We start from the raw sequence: 22,338 nt of genomic DNA, 5'->3' as shown, positions 1-22,338 counted from the left end.
ACAGCCTTCCTGCGAGAAGAAAACTGCTATAGTCCTCTACCACGATGACACAGTTCTCTCCTACGCCTTCCTCCATCCTTGTCTCTGTTCCTTGGGGTTTATTCCCAAAATAAATCAACTTTTTCTGAGAGTTCACAACCCACCCAACCCACAGCGTGGCCTTCCCTCAATACCACCCCTCATACGGCGTTGCCCCTTCCAGTTTAACCATCAGCCCCTCCTCACGCCACTGCCCTGCGCACCCCATGGCAGTGCCTTGCCCCTCCCGCAAATCCCGCAGATGGACTTTGCTCAGCGTACCTGTGCTTTCGCGTAGTCATATCGCCCGGGATGACTGGCCATATACCTGCGGAACTCATTCCTGGTGTCCCTGTCTGCGGACACAGCGTACGCCGGGCGCCCTCGCTTATCCCTGACACAGATACATGGGTTAGCATGGCACAACACGCTCTGTGTACCTTGTGTGCATGATGTATCTTCATGTACCTGGTATGTTGTGTGCATGTATGTGTGTGGGTTCTGCTCCACATCCACTGATACTCAGTGTTGCCATGCAAGTTGACAGGGTTGGTTAAGGTGGTGGAGGGTGTGCTGGCCTTTATTAGTCAGGGGATTGAGCTCAAGAGCCGCGAGGTAATACTGCAGCTCTGTAGAGTGTGCTTGGAGTATTGTGTTCAGTTCCGGTTACCTCATTATAGGAAGGGTGTTGAAGCTTTCGAGAGAGTGCAGAGGACTAGACGGCATGCCTCTGGAAGATGGGATGTGACCTGATAGTGGTGCACAAGATGATAAGTGGCATAGATAGAGTGGACAGCCAGACATTATCTCCAGGATGGAAATGGTTAATATGAGGAGGCATAACAGTGGTTGGAGGAAAGTGTAGGGGGAATGTCAGAGCAACAAACACAAAATGCTGGAAGAAATCAGCAGCATCTATGGAGATCAACAAACAGTTGATGTTTCACCCCAAGACTCTCCATCAGGACTGGGAGATGTCCGATGTAGGTTTTCTACAGAGAGTGGTGGGTGTGTGGAACACGCTGACAGGGGTGGCGGTCGAGCAAGGTAAATTAAAGAGACTCTTAGATAGGCACATGGATGACAGAAAAATGGAGGGCTACGTGGGAGGGAAGGGTTAGATTGATCTTAGAATATGTTGAAAGTCCGGCACAATAGTGTGGCCGAAGGGCTGTGTTGCTCTGTGTTACTACAACTTGTGCATGTGATTGTGTGCATGCCTGTATAATGTGTGTATCTGGTCTGTATTTGCATGCATATGTGCATGTGGTTGTGTGTGTGCGTGTGTGTACATACGTGCATGCATATGTGTGTGTGTGTGTGTGTGTGTGCGTGTGCGTGTGTGTGCAGCCTTGTCCCCATGGAGACAGCGGGTACTCTGGCAGGCTGTCACCCTCCCAGACGGCAGTTTGTCCTTACCTGCGGGCAGGGTCACAGCCGGCATCCAGCAGCAGGCGTAGGACTGAGCCCTGAGCAGCCGCTGCAGCTACGTGGAGCAGAGTGAATCCAGACTCATCCACCGGATCATTTAGCACATTTGTTGTCACAGGCCCTGGACCAAGACCCCCGTCCCCCAGGGTCCCCCACATCACAACGGTGGCCCCACTGGGTCCATTGCCTGATGTCTGCTGTTGGGTCTGTCCGCTATCCAATGTCTGCTCCTGGTTTTGTCCACAGTTTGGTGTCTGCTCTGGGTTCTGTCTGTCGTCTGGAGTCTGCTCCTGGTTCCGTCTGTTATCTGGTGTTTGCTCTGGGTTCTGTCTGTCGTCTGGAATCTGCTCTGGGTTCTGTCTGTCATCCGCGATCTGCTCCGGGTTCCGTCTGTTATCTGGTGTCTGCTCTGGGTTCTCTCTGTCGTCTGGTGTCTGCTCTGGGTTCTGTCCGTCATCCGCGATCTGCTCCGGGTTCCGTCCGGTGTCTGGTGTTGGGCTGGAGCAGCCGGGCTCCAAAACATGAGCCGGAAGCAGATGACGGAGTAAATCTCGCAGCCGCTCCACGTCTCCAGTCCTGCAGGCCGTGTACAGGTCGTTCCGCACTGGAAACAGGACATACCCATCACTGCAGCACCCTGAGGACCCACTGTTTCCCACAGGTCCTGTAACCTTCCCCGTGCCCCAAGGTTGACCTATCCTTGGCCCATCTCTGGTCTGTATGGGACCAGGGCATGACTGGAGCCTGAGCTTGGTCTACCTACACAGACAGATCCCTAGGGTGGTGGAAGAATCCAGTGGCAGGAATGATATAATATTATGGAATGAAAACACTGGCACCAGTTACAGACTGTTGCATGAAACCACAAGGTTTATGATAAGCCTTTGGGCAGAGGTGACTGGTGGGATGTCAGAGGTAAGTTTTTTTTTTTACATAGAGTGGTGGGTGTGTGGAATGTGTTGCCAGGAATGGTCTTAGAGGCAGACACATTAGGGATATTTAAGAGACTCTTAGATAGGCACATGGATGATAGAAAAATGAGGGTTATGTGGGAGGGAAGGGTTAGATTAATCTTAAGAGTAGGATAAAAAGATTGGTACAACATCATGGGCCAAATGGCCTGTATAGTGCTATAATGTTCTATGTTCTAACACAACCATTCCCAACCCAGCCTGGTCTGCAGAATGTAGTGAATGGCCAGGAGACCATAGGCAAACTGATCCAATCTCACCCATATCATTAACCCTCTCAAATCCCCCGACAATTTCACCCCATCTCTCCCTTCCCTCTCTTCCCAAACCCCCCGACACACAGTATCTTCAACCTCACCCCAATTCTCCCCTCCATCTCTCCATCCCCAAAACTCAGTATCTCCAACCTCACCTGTCACCCCCCTTTCTCTCCTGACCCCCTGCTACTCAGTCACTGCAATCACACCCTCATCTCCCCTCCCCCTCTTTCCATCCAACAATATCTCAAATCTCACCCCCCATCCTTTCTCTCCCCCCCTCATTGATTCCCCTGTGGGGTTTATCTCTGGGAGAGAGTGTATCGTTCACCTGCACACTGCGGTCGGTTCCCTAACCCTTGTTTATTCCTTTCTTTTTGCACTATTTTTTGTAATTTTAGATTTTTCTTATCTTTGCCTACACTACTGCCAGAAAACATATTTCACATCATTCGAGTCAGTCATGATAAATTTTATTTCTGATTATTGTTACTAAACAATGTACCAATATCTTCATGAGGAAATTGCTTTTGCCACCACGGAGGGTATAAGCTAGCTTGGAAGGGTGGAGAGAACTCGAGAGAAGACATCAACCAAAGCATGTAAGCCCTGCCATCAGGATAACCATGTTTACAGTGAGAGGGCAGGTAGAACCACTGTTTTAAACTGCATCTGTTTTCATGCATGCATCTTAACAGGTAAGGCGAACAAACAGAGTGTGGGTTGCCTCTAGGGACTGGGATATTGTGGCCATAGCAGAAACAACATAGGTGACAGAAGGGCAGGACTGGCAGCTCAGAGTTTCGGGATACTGATGCTTTAGGTGTGACAGAGGAACAGGGAGGAATAAAGGGCGTGTTGCCTTTTTGACAAGGGAGGGCGGAACAGCAGTGCTTAGAGAGGAATGTTCTTAAAGGATCATCTAACAAAGCCACTTGGGTAGAAAAAAACTGGCCGGTAGTCACTTTGATAGGGCTGTATTGTACATAGGGTACTTGAGGAGAACCACAAATATGCGAAAATCTGCAAATGGTGGAAATCCAGAGCCACACACACAAAATGCTGGAGGAACTCACAGCTCAGACAGCATCTATGAAAAAGAGTAAGTAGTCGACTGTTTACCCTTTTCCATAGATGCTTCCTAGCCTACGGAGTTCCTCCAGCATTTTGTGTGTGTTACTTGATGTGTTGGGAAATTGCGCGTAGTTGTGGTAGTGCTAATGCGAGGTTTCAATTGGACCACCTGGAGCGCAGACGGCTTGGACGGGACAGATTTTGTCCTGTGCGTCTGAAACAGTTTCCTCACGCAATATCTGAGGGAACCTACTCAGGAAGATGAAACACTGGACCTCCCCTTAGAGAACGAGGCAGGCCAAGTAACTAGAGTGGCAGCTGGGAAGCACTCTGGGTCCAGTAACCACAATTCTATCAGTTTTTCAATAGTTATGAATAGAGATAGGATAGGTTCACAGGCTGGACCTGTCCACTGAACTGAACTCACACTCACGGTCTTTTCATCTCATGTTCACGATATTTACTGTGATTTATTTCGTATTTTTTTTCTCCCTTTCTTACTGTATTTGAAAAGTTTTTTTGTGCACAATGGTTGTTGTCCATCCTGTTGGGTGTGGTCTTTCAGTGATTCTATTGCGTTTCTTGTATTTACTGTAATTGCAAGAAAATGGATCTCAGGGTTGCATGTGGTGACATATATGTATTTTGATAATAAATTTACTTTGAACTGAAACAAATTTTGAGGGCGTTGGGCAGGATCTAGCTCTGGTCGACTGGGCGACTCTGTTAAGGCAAAGGAACAGCTAAAAAGTGAGAAGCTTTTAAAAGGGTCCAGGGTCCGCATGTTCCTTCCTGTTAGTGTGAAGGGTAGAGGTACCGAGTTCAGGGAACCCTGGCTGATGAGAGATATAGAGGCTCTGATCAGGAAAAAGAGGAACGCTTTCATCGTATTTTGGTGTCAAAGGCAGATAGGGTTGTAAAGAAAGCTTTTGGCATATTGGCCTTCGTAAAACACAGTACTGAGTACAGGAGATTGGATGTTATGTTGCAGTTGCATGATACATTGGTGAGGCCTAATTTGGAGTATTGTTTGCAGTTTTGGTCACCTACATACAGGGAAAATGTAAATAAGGTTGAAAGAGTACAGAGAAAATTTACAAGGATGTTGCCAGGACCGGAGGACCTGAGTTATGAGGAAAGATCGAATAGGTTAGGACTTTATTCTTTGGAACGTAGAAGACTGAGAGGAGATTTGATAGAGGTATACAAAATTATGAAGGGTATAGATAGAGTAAATGCAAGCAGGATTTTTCCGCTGAGGTTGGGTGGGATTACAACCAGAAGTCATGGGTTAAGGGTGAAAGATGAAAAGTTTAAGGGGAACATGAGGGGAAACGTCTTCACTCAGAGGGTGGTGAGAGGGCGGAACAAGCTGCCAGCGCAAATGGTGCAAGTGAGCTCAATTTCAAGGTTTAAGCAAAGTTTGAATAGGTACATGGACAGTAGAACTATGGAGGGCTATGGTCCTGGTGCAGGTCGATGGGAATATGCAGCTTAAATGGTTTGGCGCAGACTAGATGGGCTGAAGGGCCTATTTATGTGCTGTACTTATTTACAACTTAGATAGTTGATGGGACTCAGGTAGAGTTAGTGACTGACCACAATGTTACCAAATTGACCAGCCTACCTTCCTCTGCTGCGTCAGCTGGAATTGCTCCAATAACGTCTCGTTGCGTCTTTCCTTTAACCTCCTCTCTGGTTGGCAGTAAGTCAGTCTCTCTGTTTCTCTCAGGAGCTGCATCTACTCGACAAAGCAAGAATCATGCACTGTCAGCTAAAACGTCGAAAGAAACCGACCTAATTCAGGCAAATGGGTTTTACATAAATGGCAGGAAGGTCAACGTGGGAGTGATAGGTTGAAGGGCTTGTTTCTGTGCTGTACAATCTATAGTGCTCACCAGCAATGTCCCCACAGTAACACTCTGTAATGCTCACAGAAATGTCCCCACGGTAACACTCTGTAATGTTCACAGAAATGTCCCCACAGTAACATTCTGTAATGCTCACCAGAAATGTCCCCAGGGTAACAATCTGTAATGCTCACAGTAATGTCCCCAGAGTAACTATCTGTAATGCTCACAGAAATGTCCCCACAGTAACAATCTGTAATGCTCACAGAAATGTCCCCACAGTAACATTCTGTAATGCTCATAGAAATGTCCCCACAGTAACAACCTGTAATGCTCACAGAAATGTCCCCACGGTAACATTCTGTAATGCTCACCAGAAATGTCCCCAGGGTAACAATCTGTAATGCTCACAGTAATGTCCCCAGAGTAACTATCTGTAATGCTCACAGAAATGTCCCCACAGTAACAATCTGTAATGCTCACAGAAATGTCCCCACAGTAACATTCTGTAATGCTCACAGAAATGTCCCCACAGTAACATTCTGTAATGCTCATCAGAAATGTCCCCACAGTAACAACCTGTAATGCTCACAGAAATGTCCCCACAGTAACATTCTGTAATGCTCAAAGAAATGTCCCCACGGTAACAACCTGTAATGCTCACAGAAATGTCCCCACGGTAACATTCTGTAATGCTCAAAGAAATGTCCCCACGGTAACACTCTGTAATGCTCACAGAAATGTCCCCACGGTAACAGTCTGTAACGCTCACAGAAATGTCCCCACGGTAACAATCTGTAACGCTCACAGAAATGTCCCCACGGTAACAATCTGTAACGCTCACAGAAATGTCTCCACGGTAACATTCTGTAACGCTCACAGAAATGTCCCCATGGTAACAATCTGTAATGCTCACAGAAATGTCTCTACGGTAACATTCTGTAATGCTCACCAGAAATGTCCCCACAGTAACACTCTAATGCTCATAGAAATGTCCCCACAGTAACAATCTGTAATGCTGACAGAAATGTCCCCACAGTAACATTCTGTAATGCTCACAGAAATGTCCCCACAGCAACAATCTGTAATGCTCACAGAAATGTCCCCACAGTAACAATCTGTAATGCTCACAGAAATGTCCCCACAGTAACACACTATAATGCTCACAGAAATGTCCCCACAGTAACATTCTGTAATGCTCACCAGAAATGTCCCCACAGTAACACTCTGTAATGCTGACAGAAATGTCCCCACAGTAACATTCTGTAATGCTCACAGAAATGTCCCCACAGCAACAATCTGTAATGCTCACAGAAATGTCCCCACAGTAACAATCTGTAATGCTCACAGAAATGTCCCCACAGTAACACACTATAATGCTCACAGAAATGTCCCCACAGTAACATTCTGTAATGCTCACCAGAAATGTCCCCACAGTAACACTAATGCTCACCAGAAATGTCCCCACAGTAACAATCTGTAATGCTCACAGAAATGTCCCCACAGTAACAATCTGTAATGCTCACAGAAACGTCCCCCCAGTTACATTCTGTAATGCTCACCAGAAATGTCCCCACAGTAACACTCTGTAATGCTCACAGAAATATCCCCACAGTAACATTCTGTAATGTTGACAGAAATGTCCCCACAGTAACATTCTGTAATGCTCACAGAAATGTCCCCAGAGTAACACTCTGTAATGCTCGCAATAAATGTCCCACAGTAACACACTGTAATGCTCACCAGAAATGTCCGCACAGTAACATTCTGTAATGCTCACCAGAAATGTCCCCACAGGAACACTCTGTAATGCTCACCAGAAATGTCCCCACAGTAACAATCTGTAATGCTCACCAGAAATGTCCCACAGTAACACTCTGTAATGCTCACAGCAATGTCCCCACAGTAACACTCTGTAATGCTTACCAGAAATGTCCCACAGGAACATTCTGTAATGCTCACCAGAAATGTCCCCACAGTAACAATCTGTAATGCTCACAGAAATGTCCCCACAGTAACAATCTGTATGCTCACCAGAAATGCCCCCACAGTAATAATCCTTCACATTATCCCAGTGCAGGGACAGTATGGGTCAGACAATTTGTAATGCTCACAGAAATGTCCCACAGTAACACTCTGTAATGCTCACCAGAAATGTCCCACAGTAACATTCTGTAATGCTCACAGTAATGTCCCACAGTAACAATCTGTAATGCTCACAGAAATGTCCCACAGTAACCATCTGTAATGCTCACCAGAAATGTCCCACAGTAACACTCTGTAATGCTCACCAGAAATGTCCCACAGTAACAATCTGTAATGCTCACCAGGAATGCCCCACAGTAACACTCTAAAGCTCACCAGAAATGTACCCCCAATAACATTCCTTCACATTATCCTAGTGCAGGGATTGTACTGAGTCAGACACAGTAATGCTTTCCTTACATACACCTAGTGCATCGACAGTATGGGTCAGACACGGTAACTCTCTCCGTACTCACACCTAGTGTAGGGACAGTATGGGTCAGACACGGTAACTCTCTCTGTACTCATACCCAGTGCAGAGACAGTATGGGTCAGACACGGTAACTCTCTCCATACACACACCCAGTGCAGAGACAGTATGGGTCAGACACGGTAACCCTCTCCGTACTCACACCCAGTGCAGAGACAGTATGGGTCAGACACGGTAACTCTCTCCGTACTCACACCCAGTGCAGAGACAGTATGGGTCAGACACGGTAACTCTCTCCGTACTCACGCCCAGTGCAGAGACAGTATGGGTCAGACACGGTAACTCTCTCCGTACTCACACCCAGTGCAGAGACAGTATGGGTCAGACACGGTAACTCTCTCCGTACTCACACCCAGTGCAGAGACAGTATGGGTCAGACACGGTAACTCTCTCCATACTCACACCCAGTACAGGGACAGTATGGGTCAGACACAGTAACTCTCTCTGTACACACACCCAGTGCAGGGACAGTGTCAGACACAGCATCCCTTTCCTTACACACACCCAGTGCAGAGACAGTATGGTTCAGACACAGTAACTCTCTCTGTACTAACATCCAATGCAGGGACAATGTCAGACACGGTAACTCTCTCCATATACGCACCCAGTACAGGGACAGTATGAGTCAGACATGGTAACTCTCTCCTTACACACCCAGTACAAGGACAGTATGAGTCAGACACAGTAACTCTCTCCATACACACACTGTGCTGGGTGGTTAGAAGATGGGAGAATGGTGGTTTGGGAACAGCCACCTGCCAGCAATTTATAATTTAAAATATATTTTATATACTGCAGTTTACTACTGCTGCGAAAACAACAAATTTTATGACCTATGTCTGTGATAACAAACCTGTTTCTCTCACGTCTTCAGCCTGTGTAATGTGCAGACAGCCTCCAGCTGAGGACTGAAGAGGCCGTTCTGAGTCGAAGAGCTAGCACCTACAGAGCTCCCCCCCAGCCTGGAGTGCACTGTGACCATGAGACGGGACGATCTGTGGAGCTGATGGTCACTTCTTCATCTCTGGTGGTGGGCCAGGACAGTACAGTCCCTCCTGTTGTCTCATCACCCTGCAGATGTCAACACACTCACCCTAGCCTGCTAGGGGCAACCTGAGTACAGGCAGGGGCCAAGGCCTCTCACACAGTCTCAGGTGTACGAGAAGGAGTGGGGAGACGGCATTCCCTGGTCCCAAACAAAGGTGGGACCCCCTCTCTCAGACATCCCACCCTGCACTCCTGTTGAGGCCTTCCTGCTTTTGCTGAGGGTGTGGAGGTCAGGGATCACCCTGGTCTGGTCGGGAGAATAGCCTCCCATGTCATCTGCTGTCAGCTGTTTGTGCAGCCGTAATGGGGGGGGGGGGAGGGAGATCATGGGGAGATCACTCAGGGATGGCCAACAACATCCTATGAACCTCAGATGGAGTGTTGGCACGTATCCTTCAGCCTCATACATTAGGCCGTGGATGCTTTGGGGTGTGTGGGGGCTGGGTGGGGGAACTCGCCAGGAGCGGTTGCGGGGAGAACCGGCCGGGAGGGGTTTGGTGGGGAGAACTCACTAGGAGGGGTTTGGGAATAGGACCGGCTGGGTAGAAAGAACTGTTTCACCCCTTGGATAGAATCCAAACCTGGGTTCACTTACCACACCCATCCCTTCCACTAGCTGTCTGGGTTTGATCCAAAGGAATCCACCTACTCATTGGTAAGGGGGTAAGGGGGAGGGTGGAGTGTGTTGTGGACAGCATTTATGTAAATATTCTGATGGAAGATTTGGAAATATGTAAATACTCCCTCAGGAGGCTAAATAAATGTAGCATGCCCCTGTCAACCCTCAACCATTTTTATTGATGCATCATGGTTTGGGTTAGCAACTGCTCTGCCCGTGACCGCTAGAGATGTGGGCACAGCTCAGCACATCACAGAAACCAGCCTCCCCTCCATGGACTCTCGTCTACACTTCTCAATGCCTCAGTAAAGCAGCCAACGTAATCAGGCACCCACCCACACGGACATTCTCTCTTCTCCTCTCTCCCATCGAGCAGAAGATACAAAAGCCTGAAAGCATGTATCTCCAGGCTCAAAGACCGCTTCTACCCTGCTTTTATAAGACTATTAAATGCATCTCTGGCATGATAAGATCGTCTCTTGACCTCAAAATCTACTTAACTATGATTTTGCACCTTATAGTGTATGTGCACTGCACTTTCTCTGTAACTGTTACACCTTAGTCTGTATTGTTATGGTTTTACCTTGTCCGACCTCAATACACTGTGTAATAATCTGATCTTTATGAACAGAATGCAGGACAAACTTTTCACATATGATAATAACAAATTAATTCCAAATAAACTTCTATCAGTAAAACAGATACAGAACAAGAGACAAGACACATATGCACAGTTCCCACTCCCTTTACCTTCTTGATGAATCCCCTTCTCTGCAGAAACTTTCTTCTTTTTCTTTCCCCGTTTCTTTTTTGGTGACACTTCGAATTCCCGGAGGTCCAAGGTTCCCAGCGTTTCTTCAACCACTTCAAGGGCAGTTGGTAGATCAGAGGGGTCGATATCCACGTCTACGCACTCTGCAGGGGGAAGAGTCGAGTGGTCACATGCTGTCAGGGCAGTGAATGCTCCCAGTTGCCACCACCTTAGTGAGGACAACACCCCCACCTCTTCCCCAAAGGGCTAGGCCAAAAGACCCGTCTCCTCAAGTGAGCAGAGTTCCCTCTACACCATTACCAGAGTGAATACCACTGCCCTGTGCCACAATTCTCCAAAATCGCAAAAACAGCCAGTAGAGGTACGATGGGCCAAATGGTCACTTTCTGGGTTGCAGCAGAACAGAGAACAGTGCAGTCCAGGAACAAGCCTTTCAGCTCACCGTGTTAATGCCAAAATAATTAAACAGCTAGCTAATCTCATCCCTTCTGCCTACACAATGTCTGTATCATTCCCTTCCCAGCACATCCATATACCTATCTAAGAGCTTCTTAAATGCCTTTAACGTATCTATCTATCAGCCCACTCCATCCCAGGCAACACATTCCAGGAATCCACCACTCTCTGTGTAAAAAAAACCTGTGCCACACATCACATAGAACAGAGAACAGTATAGCACAGTACAAGCCCTTTGGCCCACAATGTTGTGCCAACCTATTCAAAGATCAATCCATCTATTCCCTCCTACACAGCCCTCCAATTTTTCTACCTCCTTTGAACTTATTTCCTCTCACCCTAAATGCATGCCTTTCAGTATCATACATTTAAACCCTGGGAAAGATGATACCAGCTGTCTATCAATGCACCTCATAATCTTATAAATCTCTATCATGTTTCCCCACAGCCTCTACCACTCCAGAGTTATACATTAGTGTGTTGAAATAACTATTGAGTTTAGATTTTAAAATCTCTAAGGTACTACTCTTAACTACGCAACTAGGTAGTTTGTTTCATGTGTCCACAACTCGCTGTGCAAAGAAATAATTCCTGATGTTAGTCTGAAATCTCACTTTAACCAGTCTCCACCTATGGCTCCGTATCCTTGATGGTGGATTAATTTTGAAGTAACAGCTGACATCCACTTTACTTATAACCTTAATGATTCTGAACACTTCTATCATGCCTCCTCTCATTCTATGTCTACTTAGACTAAAAAGATTTAATTACTTCAACCTTCCTTCATAGCTCATACCCTGCAGACCTGGAATGAGTCTAGTCACCCTTCTCTGGACTCTCTCCTGCGTCTTTACATCCCTCACACAACATGGAGACCAAAATGGTACACAGTACTCAAGGGCTGGCCTCATAAGTACAAGCACAGCTTTAGGAGAACATCTCTAGACTTGAACTCCACTGAGCACATAGCCCAACATTCTACTGGCCTTCCTAATTGCTTCTGTGCGTGGTCTAGATGCTGATAGTGATGACCCTACCAGGACGCCCAAATCCTTCCCACACAGTGCACTTTCTCACTCAAGACCCCCCCCCACTGTATATTTATATCTAATATTTCTACTTCCTATATGTAATATTTGCAGCTACTTTAAATTCCATCTGTCATTTATCTGCCCACATCTGGATTTTGTTGAGATTTATCTGTATTGATTCTGCTGCCTGAATGTTATCAGCTGATCCCCCTAATTTTGTGTCATCGGCAAATGTTACTAGTTTATTTGTTATGTGCTTATCCAAATCATTAATGTAAATTAAAAACATCAGCAGCCCCAAAATCGATCTGTGCGGAACCCCACTTTTAACATCTTCTAGGTGTGAAAATGATCCTCTCACCATAACTCCTTTTCTGTTTTGAGCCAATTCTGCACCCATTCGCACACTTTACCCTGAATCCCGACCTTCTTTAATTTGATTATTAACCTCATGTTGGGTATGTTGTCAAAACCCTTTTGAAAGTCCAAGCAAATGATATCAACTGCTGTATTGTTATAAATTTTAGCTGCCTCTTCATACAACTCCAGCATACTAGTAAAACATGATTTCCCCTTTCTGAACCCATGCTAGCATTCCTTTTCAGCTGCTTTTCCATCATCTTGCCTGTGATACACGTTAAGCTTACTGGTGTATAGTTACTAGGGTCAGTGTGGTCATCCTTCTTACATACTGGGACAACATTAGCCCATTTCCAGTCCTTAGAGACTTCACCAGTTTTCAATGACTTTTGAAAGATACATGTTAGGGGTTTGTAGATATAATTAGACCTCTTTGAGTACCCTTGGATATGTGTTGTCTGGCCCTGTAAATTTATTAACTTTCAGCCTTTTCAGCTCAAGCAGGACCTCAATTTCTAAGATCTCTAAGTCACTTAAAACAAATTATTTTCTCTACACTTACTGGCATATGGCTAACATCTTCGCAGGTGAATACTTTAGCAAAATATTGTTCTCTCATAACTTATCACCTCACTATTATTCCTAGCACACTTAAATACCTTCTTGATTTTTCTTTTACTACTAAAGTATTGAAAAAAAGCTTTTCGGGTCAGCCTTAGCATTATCATCAATATCCTTCTCACTCTGCATTTTGACAATCTGAATTTCCCCCTTGACTATAACTCATATTTTCATATGCCCTATGGTTGACATCATTACTATTTTTTCTATATTCATTATATCGCTGTCTTTTCATGAATCATTTTTAAGTACATCTTTATTCGTCCATGTCGTTGATCTATTGTTTTTATTGCTACTCCCAAGCTTGGGTATGAACATATCCTGCACTGCTTGTACTACCTCTTTAAATTGAGCCTGTGGTTTCTCAACTAACTCAACGTCAAACAGTTCCTTCCGGTTTACCTGCTGAAGTCTTTGCCGCATCTGCACAAACTTTGTCTTTCTGAAATCCAATTCAATGGCTTTGGTTTTTACTGATATACTCTTCCAAAAAACTTTGAGACTAACACTGTTATGATTGCTTGTTCCTAAAGGCTCAACAACTTACATACTTAAAATTCTAGCCTGATTGTTACAGAATATCAAATCTAGACAGGTCAAAAAACCATCATTCAACAACTCAATGAATTAACTTCCCTGTAATCCATTAGCCTCTGGGTTCTCCCACTCAATATTTGGGAAATAAAAGTCACCCATAACTATAACATCGGCCTCAGAACTTGTTTTTTTAATATTCTGATAGAGTTGTTTATTAAAATCACTGTCAGCATTAGGCGGTCTATAACATGCACCCAATGTTATTCCTTTATCCCAAGAGCTTTCAATTCTCACCCAGATATCTTCACTGTCTCGATTCATCTCCTATCATAAACAGCATCGCGTTTAAATTCTCTCTTACGTATATGGCTACTCTTCCACCTTTAAGATCTTGCCTATCTTTCCCAAGTATATCCTTTATATTATATTCATCACCATCCTTTGACGTCAGCCAGGTTTCAGTTATTGCTATTATATCATACTTATATGCACTTGCATATAATTCCCGCTCTTTATTTTATTCTTAATACTTCTTGCATTTATATGGGCCCTCCTTAGTTTATTAATGTTTTTCATCCTATTCCAACCCATTTTTATATTTTTGAAGCCTATCATTGGTTTATATCATAATATGTTAATCCTCACTACGGTGTTTGAACAGTTGTGCCTACCCCGTCCCCCATTCCCGAGTTTAAACAGTCCTCATATAACTGAAGCATACGTCTGCCCAGTATATTAGTGCCCCTCCAGTTCAAATGTAACCTGTTCCAGCAGTACAGGTTCCACCTGCCCCAATGTCCCATAAACTACACCATTACTTGAGCCACGCGTTAAATCTTCTAATCTCCTCCATCTTACCTGGACTGACACTTGGCACAGGCAGAACTTCCCAGACGACCATCTTGTCAGTTCTGTCCCTAAGCTTCCTACCAAACTCTTTAAATTTGTCTTGCAAAACTGTCAGCCTGCCCTCACCTATGTTGTTTGTTCCAATGTGGACAATGACTGCTGGATCCACCTCATCTCTGGCCAGGAGCTTATCTACTTGTCCAGGGAGATCTCCTACTTGTGCTCCGGGTAGGCAACACACTGTATGAGACTCCTTGTCAGTACACACCCAATTCTCAAACCCTTCCCTCCCCCTCCCCGATAACTGAGCCCCCTACTATCACCACTTCCTTTTTATGGGGTTTAGGTTTAGGATTAGAGAGGGTCCTGTGGGGCTCCTCTGTCCTGCCTACCACCCCAGAGGTTTCACAGTTGTTGAGCATCGCTGGGGTTGATGCCCCTGGACAGTGTGCACCTTTTACCCTGCGTTTCTTTCCCACAGTCACCCGCCTGGTTCTTTCTTTCTGGTCCGTTTCTGCAGCAGAGAAACAGGCCATTTGCCCCATTCACTGTTCTGTCTTTCAATAATAAGCACCTTTGCTAAGAATCGGAGTGAATTGTTCAGAGGCCATCAACTGTTGACAAGCTACTGCCTGTTCTAGTAGATTAGTCCCTTGGTAGAGACTGTTAGCTGAAGCCAAAGGAAAATTATTGTCCTCTCATTCTCCTAAATTCTGGGAAATAAAGTCCTAACTCATTCAACCTGACATCCCAGCAACCTCCCTCTGTCCCTCCTACCGTCACGTCATCTCCCACCGTCCCTCCTACCGTCATGTCATCTCCCTCCGTCCCTCCTGTCACGTCACCTCCCTCTGTCCCTACCGTCACGTCACTTCCCTCCGTCCCTCCTACTGTCCTGTCCTCTCCCTCCGTCCCTCCTACCATCACCTCCCTCCGTCCCTCCTACCGTCACGTCACCTCCCTCCATCCCTCCTACCGTCACGTCATCTCCCACCGTCCCTCCTGTCACGTCACCTCCCTCCATCCCTCCTACCGTCACGTCATCTCCCACCGTCCCTCCTGTCACGTCACCTCCCTCTGTCCCTACCGTCATGTCACTTCCCTCCATCCCTCCTACTGTCCTGTCCTCTCCCTCCGTCCCTCCTACCATCACGTCACCTCCCTCCATCCCTCCTACCATCACCTCCCTCCGTCCCTCCTACCGTCACGTCACCTCCTTCCATCCCTCCTACCGTCACGTCACCTCCCTCTGTCCCTCCTACCGTCACGTCACCTCCCTCCGTCCCTCCTACCACCACACCTTCGCCCCTACCCGTGTCATTTGACAAGTTTCATTAGTATTGTTCCCTTAGCAACCCAGACGTGAAGTCCAGTCGTACTTACCGTCTCTGTCAGAACACAGGGCATCCTCCGCTGATTTCAGCTGCTTCTTCCAAACCCTCCTCTGTGGACTGTGGATTGTTGTGAAATCGGCGTCGGCCGCTGGAAATGAAAGTTTAACCCAGTAATTCATGTGTCTGGGAGATCAGTACAGTGGAGGGGTGTCCATGGGCTGCTGTGTCCCTCATCGTGGGGGGAACCCCACATCAGGCTCAGCTACAGAAAAGGACACTGTAGAGTTACACCGAACCACAGACACCTTCAGTGGGACACACTATACAGTTACACTGATTCACACACCCCTACAGTCGGGCACACTGTACAGTTACACTGATTCATACACCCCTACAGTGGGACACACTGTACGGTTACACTGACTCACACACCCCTTCAGTCAGACACGCTGTACGGTAACACTGATTCATACACCCCTACAGTCGGACACACTGCACAGTTATACTGACCCACAGACCCATGCAGTACGGACAGATACCATCACTCTGACTCACCGTAGATCTCCACGGTGGAGAGGGCCGTGTGCACCCGCTTCACTTCTTTGAAGGTGGCCCTGCGGGTGCTGAAGGGGATGGATCGCAGTCGGCTGTCCCCACGGTTTAGAGCGGGAACTTTACCACCGAGGAAGATGCCTCTGTTGTGACTGGGAGCTCGGAGGAAGATGGCACTGGCTGCTTGCAGGTACTCAGTCCAAACCAAGAGTAAATCTTCAATCTCCTGCAATCACAAACCCATGCAGACAGCTCTCAAAACGGGCGCAGAGGTCAGGGGTTGATGGAGTCTCTGGAGGGAGCCGATCAGACAGAATGGCAGGCAGCTGCCGTTACCACACGCACCAGGTCCATCTTTCCTGAACCCTTACAATCAGGATTCAAGCGACCTGGAGGGCATGGCTATGGACAAAAGGACAGCGAGGGACTAAACCAGTGCCTTGGATGATCAGCTTGGCAATATGCATGAAGTCAAAAGAGATGGGGGAGATCTTAAATGGATTTTTGCATCTGTATTTACTCAGGAAACTGATACAGAGGCTACAGAAATGAGACAAAGCAGCAGTGAGGTATACACATTACAGAGGAGGAGGAGGAGGCGTCTTGAGGCAAATTAGGGTGGATAACTCCCCAAATCCTCAGGGCCTGACAAGATGTCCGCTCGGACCTCGTGGGAGGATAGTGCAGAAATTGCAAGGGCCCTAGCAGAGATACTGTACAGTGTGCCCCATGGGTGAAGTGCAGGAGGGTCGGAGGATAGCTAATGTTGTTCTGTTGTTTAAGAAAGTCTCTAAGAATAAGCTGGGAAATTATAGACTGGTGAGCCTGACATCAGTAGTGGGTTGGAGAGACAAGAACTAGTTAGGGACAGTCAACATGGTTTGTGCGTGGTCCGCCATGTCTAACCAATTGTATAGATTTTTGAGGAAGTTACCCGGGAAGCTGATGAAGGCAAGGCAGTAGAGGATGTCTACATGGACTTCAGCAAGACCTCTGATAAGGCCCCATATGGGAGGTTAGTCATGAAGTTTCAATCGCCTGGCATTCAGGATGGGGTAATAAATTTGTTTAGACATTGGCTTCGCAGGAGAAGCCAGAGAGTTTTACTAGATGGTAGCCCTCTGACTCGCGGTGTGCCGCAGTGATTGGTGCTGGGTCCAATGTTGCTCGTCAGCTATTTCAACCATCTGGATAAAGTGGTTAACTGGATCAGCAAATGTGCGAATGACACCAAGATTGGGGGTGTGGTGGACAGCGAGAAAGGCTATCAAAGCTTGCAGCGTGATCTGGACTAGCTGGTAAAATAAGGGTGAAAAATGGCAGATGGAATTCAATGCAAACAAGTCTGAGCTCAGACATTGGGAGAACAAACCAGGGTGGGATTTACATGGTGAGCACCAGGGCACTTCGGAGTTGGTAGAACATAAGGACCCGGGAATACAGAACAACAATCCCTCGAAAGTGATAGATAGGGTCGTAAAGAAAGCTTTTTGCACATTCACCTTCACAAGTTGAAGAACTGAGTACAGGAGTCGGAATGCTATGTTGAAGTTGGATAAGATGTTGGTGAGGACAAATTTGGAGCATCGTGCGCCGTTCCCGTCACCTACCTACAGGAAAGATGTCAATAAGATTGAAAGAGTACAGAGAAAATTTACAAGGATGTTGCTAGGACTTGAGGACCTGAGTTATAGGGAAAGATTGAATAGGTTTGAACTTTATTCCCTGGAGTGTAGGAGAATGAGGGGAGGTTTGATAGAGGTATACACAATTAGGAAGGGTATAGACAGGGTAAATACAAGCAGGCTTTTTCCACTGAGGTTGTAGATTTCTTTGGGCTTGTAGGGATGGCTTTGGGGAGACAGATTAGTTAGGGGCGAGGTTAAGGTTTAGGGACAGGGATGAGATGGAGTTAGAGATCAGGGCAGTAAATGAAGTGCTAGGGGCAGGGGCTGGTGTTCAAAGTCCAATGACCCCCCCCGGGGATGAAGGTCAGGTCAGCAGGTGCTGAAAACAAAGGCTAGCAATCCACGTGGTCAAAGAGTGCGGTTGACAGGCCCTGGAGATGAGGGCCAGTTATCCCCCAATGTCAGTGAGTCCTGGAGTCAGAGGTCGGTAGGCCTAAGGTGAGTCGCCAGGTCCGGGTGCCAGACTCCAGTGATCCCCGAGGACGGAGGTCAGGTCAGCAGGCACTGAGGACGAAGACCTCAGGGACCATGGATCAGTGGGCCTCAAGGATGAAGGCTGGTGATCTGTGATGGGGTGTGAGGATAGGAAGGGGTCTGGTTTGCTGTTGTTTGTGTGTCTTGCTGTATGTTGATCTGCTGAACATTGTGGGCATGCTCGTTTGTGGTCTGCACCCAGCGCATTCTGATGCAAATTCCACATTTCACTGTATATTTTGATGTACATGTGACTAATAAATCTAATTTAATCTAATGCGATGGGTGCAACCAGATACATGAATTAAATTGCAAGCCACCATCGTTAAAAATTCCCTGCGATGTGCAGAGGTGCGGGCTGCAAGGATTCAGCCTGTCTCGCGGTGCTGCCTGTACCGTGGTTGAGCAGCTCGGCTGTTCTGGGGTGATGAAGATCGCTGTCTCCTGACCACAGTTCCCTCTAAGCTGTGCGTGTGCGCGCGCACACAAGTTTTTCAACCAGCGCACAAAGGAAATTAATGTGCGCACAAAAGGTGAGTTACCTAAAATAATGTAGTAATTAATAATTATACTTATTGAAAATAATCTTTTAGCTAACTGTTTCTTTTAACTAGTTAGTCGGTTTTTCAAATACCACAATGCACGTCACTAATTTACGTCACCTCACCTTTCCTGTTCCAGTTTGTACAGCTGCATCATGGCGGCAGCCATATTTGACGGACAGTGTTCATATCGTAAAGTTTATAAAGGTCTGTTTCAAATCCTGTAGGTAGCTTACTAGTAGCTTACTAAGTTTTTATTGGAAAAAAATATTGATTCACTACGTCGAATTCAAAGGAAGCGAAGGGGGTGAAGCGCAAAAGAACTGCAAATTTGTTTAAAGTTGAATGGATTAACAAAATAGTAGAAACTGCTGCACCGAAAGCTCATGAGGTCATGAACGTTCAGCTACGAGAAATATTAATGTATGATTCGGAAACTGGAGTTATCTGTTTGTATTGTCATGATGCGGAAGTTGCTGGAGAACTTGCTCGTGGAAAGAAGTGGAATGATATTTGGAAACTTGACTTTTCGAAGTGTCATTTGGCAAGTAAATCGCATTTGGACGGTGTACAAAAGCTCAGGCAACAGAACTCACCATTACCCGTTACAGGAGCGCTACGCATGTTACGGTTGAGTGTAGATGAGCGAGAGCGAAAACCATCAAACCCAGAGGAGATCAAAGTTGAGGTACAAGAATGGTCAGCTTTTTGATTTCTCTGCAATTGCCAAGTTAATGCCTTATGTCTGAAATATCATGATTTTCCAGCTGAAAATACTGTAATAGTTAGAAAGTTTAATGATTTCAAATTTTCCGTGCAAGAAAAAACTAAATCCAAACCGATTTCAAACTTTGCTCAAATGGTGGCATTTGTACTTCAAAATGAACAGTTTTGCGACCTTGCACAATTGATGGACATTGGGGGAACCTTTCTTGTGTCCAGTGCGAACCGTGAGTGAGGTTTTAGCCTAATGAATCAACTCAAAAACAAGCTGAGAAACCGTTTAGGTGAATGTCATTTGGATATGTTAATGAGAATCAAAAATCAATTGGATGGAAGTTCTATTAGTCTAGATAGAGTTTACAAAGAATGGGTAAATGCCAAAGACAGGAGAGAGAAAAAATAACTGAGTGACTTAAACATGTATGTTATTTTGTTGTTATTCTGTGCAGTTTTATGTTAAATATTTTGTAAACCCACATAAACTGTGCCATGTGTACATTCAGTGCGCACATACTTTTGTCACAGGAAAAAAATTTGCACAACATAAGATTTTTGCGCACACTGACTACTAAAAATTAGAGGGAACATTGCTCCTGACCTTTATGAGTGCAGCTTCGTTGTGACGGCGGAGGGATGCTCCTGCTGACTTCGGTGCATGGTTTCGATTCTGTCCATCCCAAGCTCCCTGGGCAGCGCCGCGCTTAGCGCGCACGGTATATCGGTGGAATGTCTTGTGGTGGATGACGACATCCCTGCGGAGAAGGATGACTTGGATGAGAAGTAGAAGGATGGGTTTGTAAGTTTGCAGATGACGCGAAGATTGGTGAATTTGAGGATAGTGTGAAGGGTTGTCGTACGTTGCTTGATTAGTAAGGGTGTCAAAGGATACAGGGAGAAGGCAAGAGGATAGGGTTTAGAGGAAAAATAAATCAGCCACGATGGAATGGTGGAGCAGACTTGACCCGCTGAATGGCCTCACTCTGCTCCTATGTCTTGTGGTCTTCAGTACTCTCACCTCCTCTGGAACTGAAAGGGCTGAGTGTGACCCCCCCTTAGAAACCTGACCCACGGGAAGTAGTAGTTTCAGCTTTTAAAAGGTTGAGTGTGATCTTCCTTAGTAACCTGACCCATGGGAACTATTGGAAATGGTTTATTATTGTCACATGTACTGAGATACAGTGAAAAGCTTGTCTTGCATTTTGTTCACACAGATAAGATCATTATACTAACGTATTGAGGTAGAACAAGAATTTGCAATAACAGGATGCAGAATAAAGTGCAACAGTTACAGAGAAAGTGCAGTGCAGGTTGACAATCAGGTGCAAGGTCATAACGAGAGATTGTGAGATCAAGAGTCCATCCTTTTGTACTATTCAATAGTCTCTTAACAGTGTAGAGCCAGGTGGTAGGTGTTTTCAGATTTTTGTATCCTCTGCCCGATGGGAGGGAGGTGGAGAGAATGTCCAGGGTGGGAGGGGTCTTTGATCATATTGGCTGCCTTACTGAGGCAGTGGGAAGTGCAGACACAGTCCACGGAGAGGAGGTTGGTCTTATCGCAGCGGGGAAGCGTTCGATCGTCTGATAACAGCGGGTAGTACTTGCCCCCGGAACACCGCTCCAGCGAAATGCCCACCACCTGCCATGAGGATGACCCATATCGTTTCGGGAGTGAGGCTGAGAAGGGAAGCCAGGATGTTGCCGTCCTCGTCCTCCCTGGTTATCTGTGGAAAAACAAGAATATGTTCTCTGTACTCTGGGGTAAGAACACAGCCCAACCATGCTGGTCCAGACAGGCTTCATCACAGGCTCGATAAGTTCGCCAGATCATATTAGACATCCGCCGTGACGTTTGAGGTCCCCTGCTGAGCAAATGTGTATATTTTCCTTGTGGGGAAACAACAGAATTCACCTCACCTCACAGTGCTGGAAGCCATCGTTAAAGACACTACAACAGAGCAGCTAAGAAAATGGTTAGGGCGACACTAATACCACTCGGGGTGTCGGGGTTCAGAGTTCAATCCTGGTGTCACCTGCAAAGAGTTTGTGAGTCTTCCCTGTGAATGTGTGGGTTTCCTCTTTCCTCCCAGTCCAGAGGTGTGCTGGTTAATTGGTCATTGTACACTGTCCTGTCATTAGTCTCGGGTTAAATCGATGGGTTGCTGGTGGTGCGGCTCAAAGGGCCAGAAGGGCCTGATCCGTGCTCTATCTCTAAGTAAATGAAACTCAGGCAACGCTGGTCGACCACACCGGCAGTACTGCGTTCCCTTCCGGTTGCCTCATTACAGGAAGCATGTGGGAGCTTTGCAGAGGGTGAAGAGGAGATTTGCCGGGATGCTGTCTGGATTAGAGAGCGTGAGGTCCTACGAGGATAGGCTGAGTGAACTAGGACTTTTTTCTTCGGAGCAAAGGAGGATGAGCAGTGACTTGATACAGGGGTACAAAATGAAAAGTGTCATAGATCGAGTGGGTGGCCAGACTTTCTCCCCCAGGATGGAAGTGGCTACTAGGAGGGGGCGCAATTTTAGAGCAATTGGAGGAAAGTACAGGGGTGGGGAGAATGTCAGAAGTAGGATTTTTTTACCCAGAGAGGGGTGGGTGCACGGAACATGCTGACAGG

The 22,338-nt window shown here is 46.4% G+C and overlaps 1 protein-coding gene across 8 annotated transcripts in view; it reads right to left on the bottom strand.

Annotated features, from left to right (window-relative positions):
* Positions 1 to 22,338, bottom strand: part of ankzf1 (ankyrin repeat and zinc finger peptidyl tRNA hydrolase 1) — a 41,708-nt gene that overhangs the window by 11,675 nt on the left and 7,695 nt on the right. For 6 of the 8 annotated variants that reach the window (XM_072261133.1, XM_072261136.1, XM_072261134.1 and 3 more), the window contains 9 exons: positions 21,324 to 21,442; positions 20,320 to 20,473; positions 17,797 to 17,904; positions 16,298 to 16,520; positions 15,792 to 15,890; positions 10,533 to 10,697; positions 5,379 to 5,492; positions 1,438 to 2,053; positions 301 to 412 (listed from right to left, as the gene is read on the bottom strand). In XM_072261133.1, coding sequence (XP_072117234.1) covers positions 301 to 412; positions 1,438 to 2,053; positions 5,379 to 5,492; positions 10,533 to 10,697; positions 15,792 to 15,890; positions 16,298 to 16,520; positions 17,797 to 17,904; positions 20,320 to 20,473; positions 21,324 to 21,442 — 1,710 coding nt within the window. The remainder of the gene's footprint in view (positions 1 to 300; positions 413 to 1,437; positions 2,054 to 5,378; positions 5,493 to 10,532; positions 10,698 to 15,791; positions 15,891 to 16,297; positions 16,521 to 17,796; positions 17,905 to 20,319; positions 20,474 to 21,323; positions 21,443 to 22,338) is intronic. The other 2 variants (XM_072261135.1, XM_072261140.1) reach the window with 1 other exon arrangement.

The sequence above is a fragment of the Mobula birostris genome, chromosome 6 (genome assembly GCF_030028105.1).
Source record: "Mobula birostris isolate sMobBir1 chromosome 6, sMobBir1.hap1, whole genome shotgun sequence".
Taxonomy (NCBI): domain Eukaryota; kingdom Metazoa; phylum Chordata; class Chondrichthyes; order Myliobatiformes; family Myliobatidae; genus Mobula; species Mobula birostris.
This window is presented reverse-complemented; position numbering and strand designations above follow the sequence as displayed.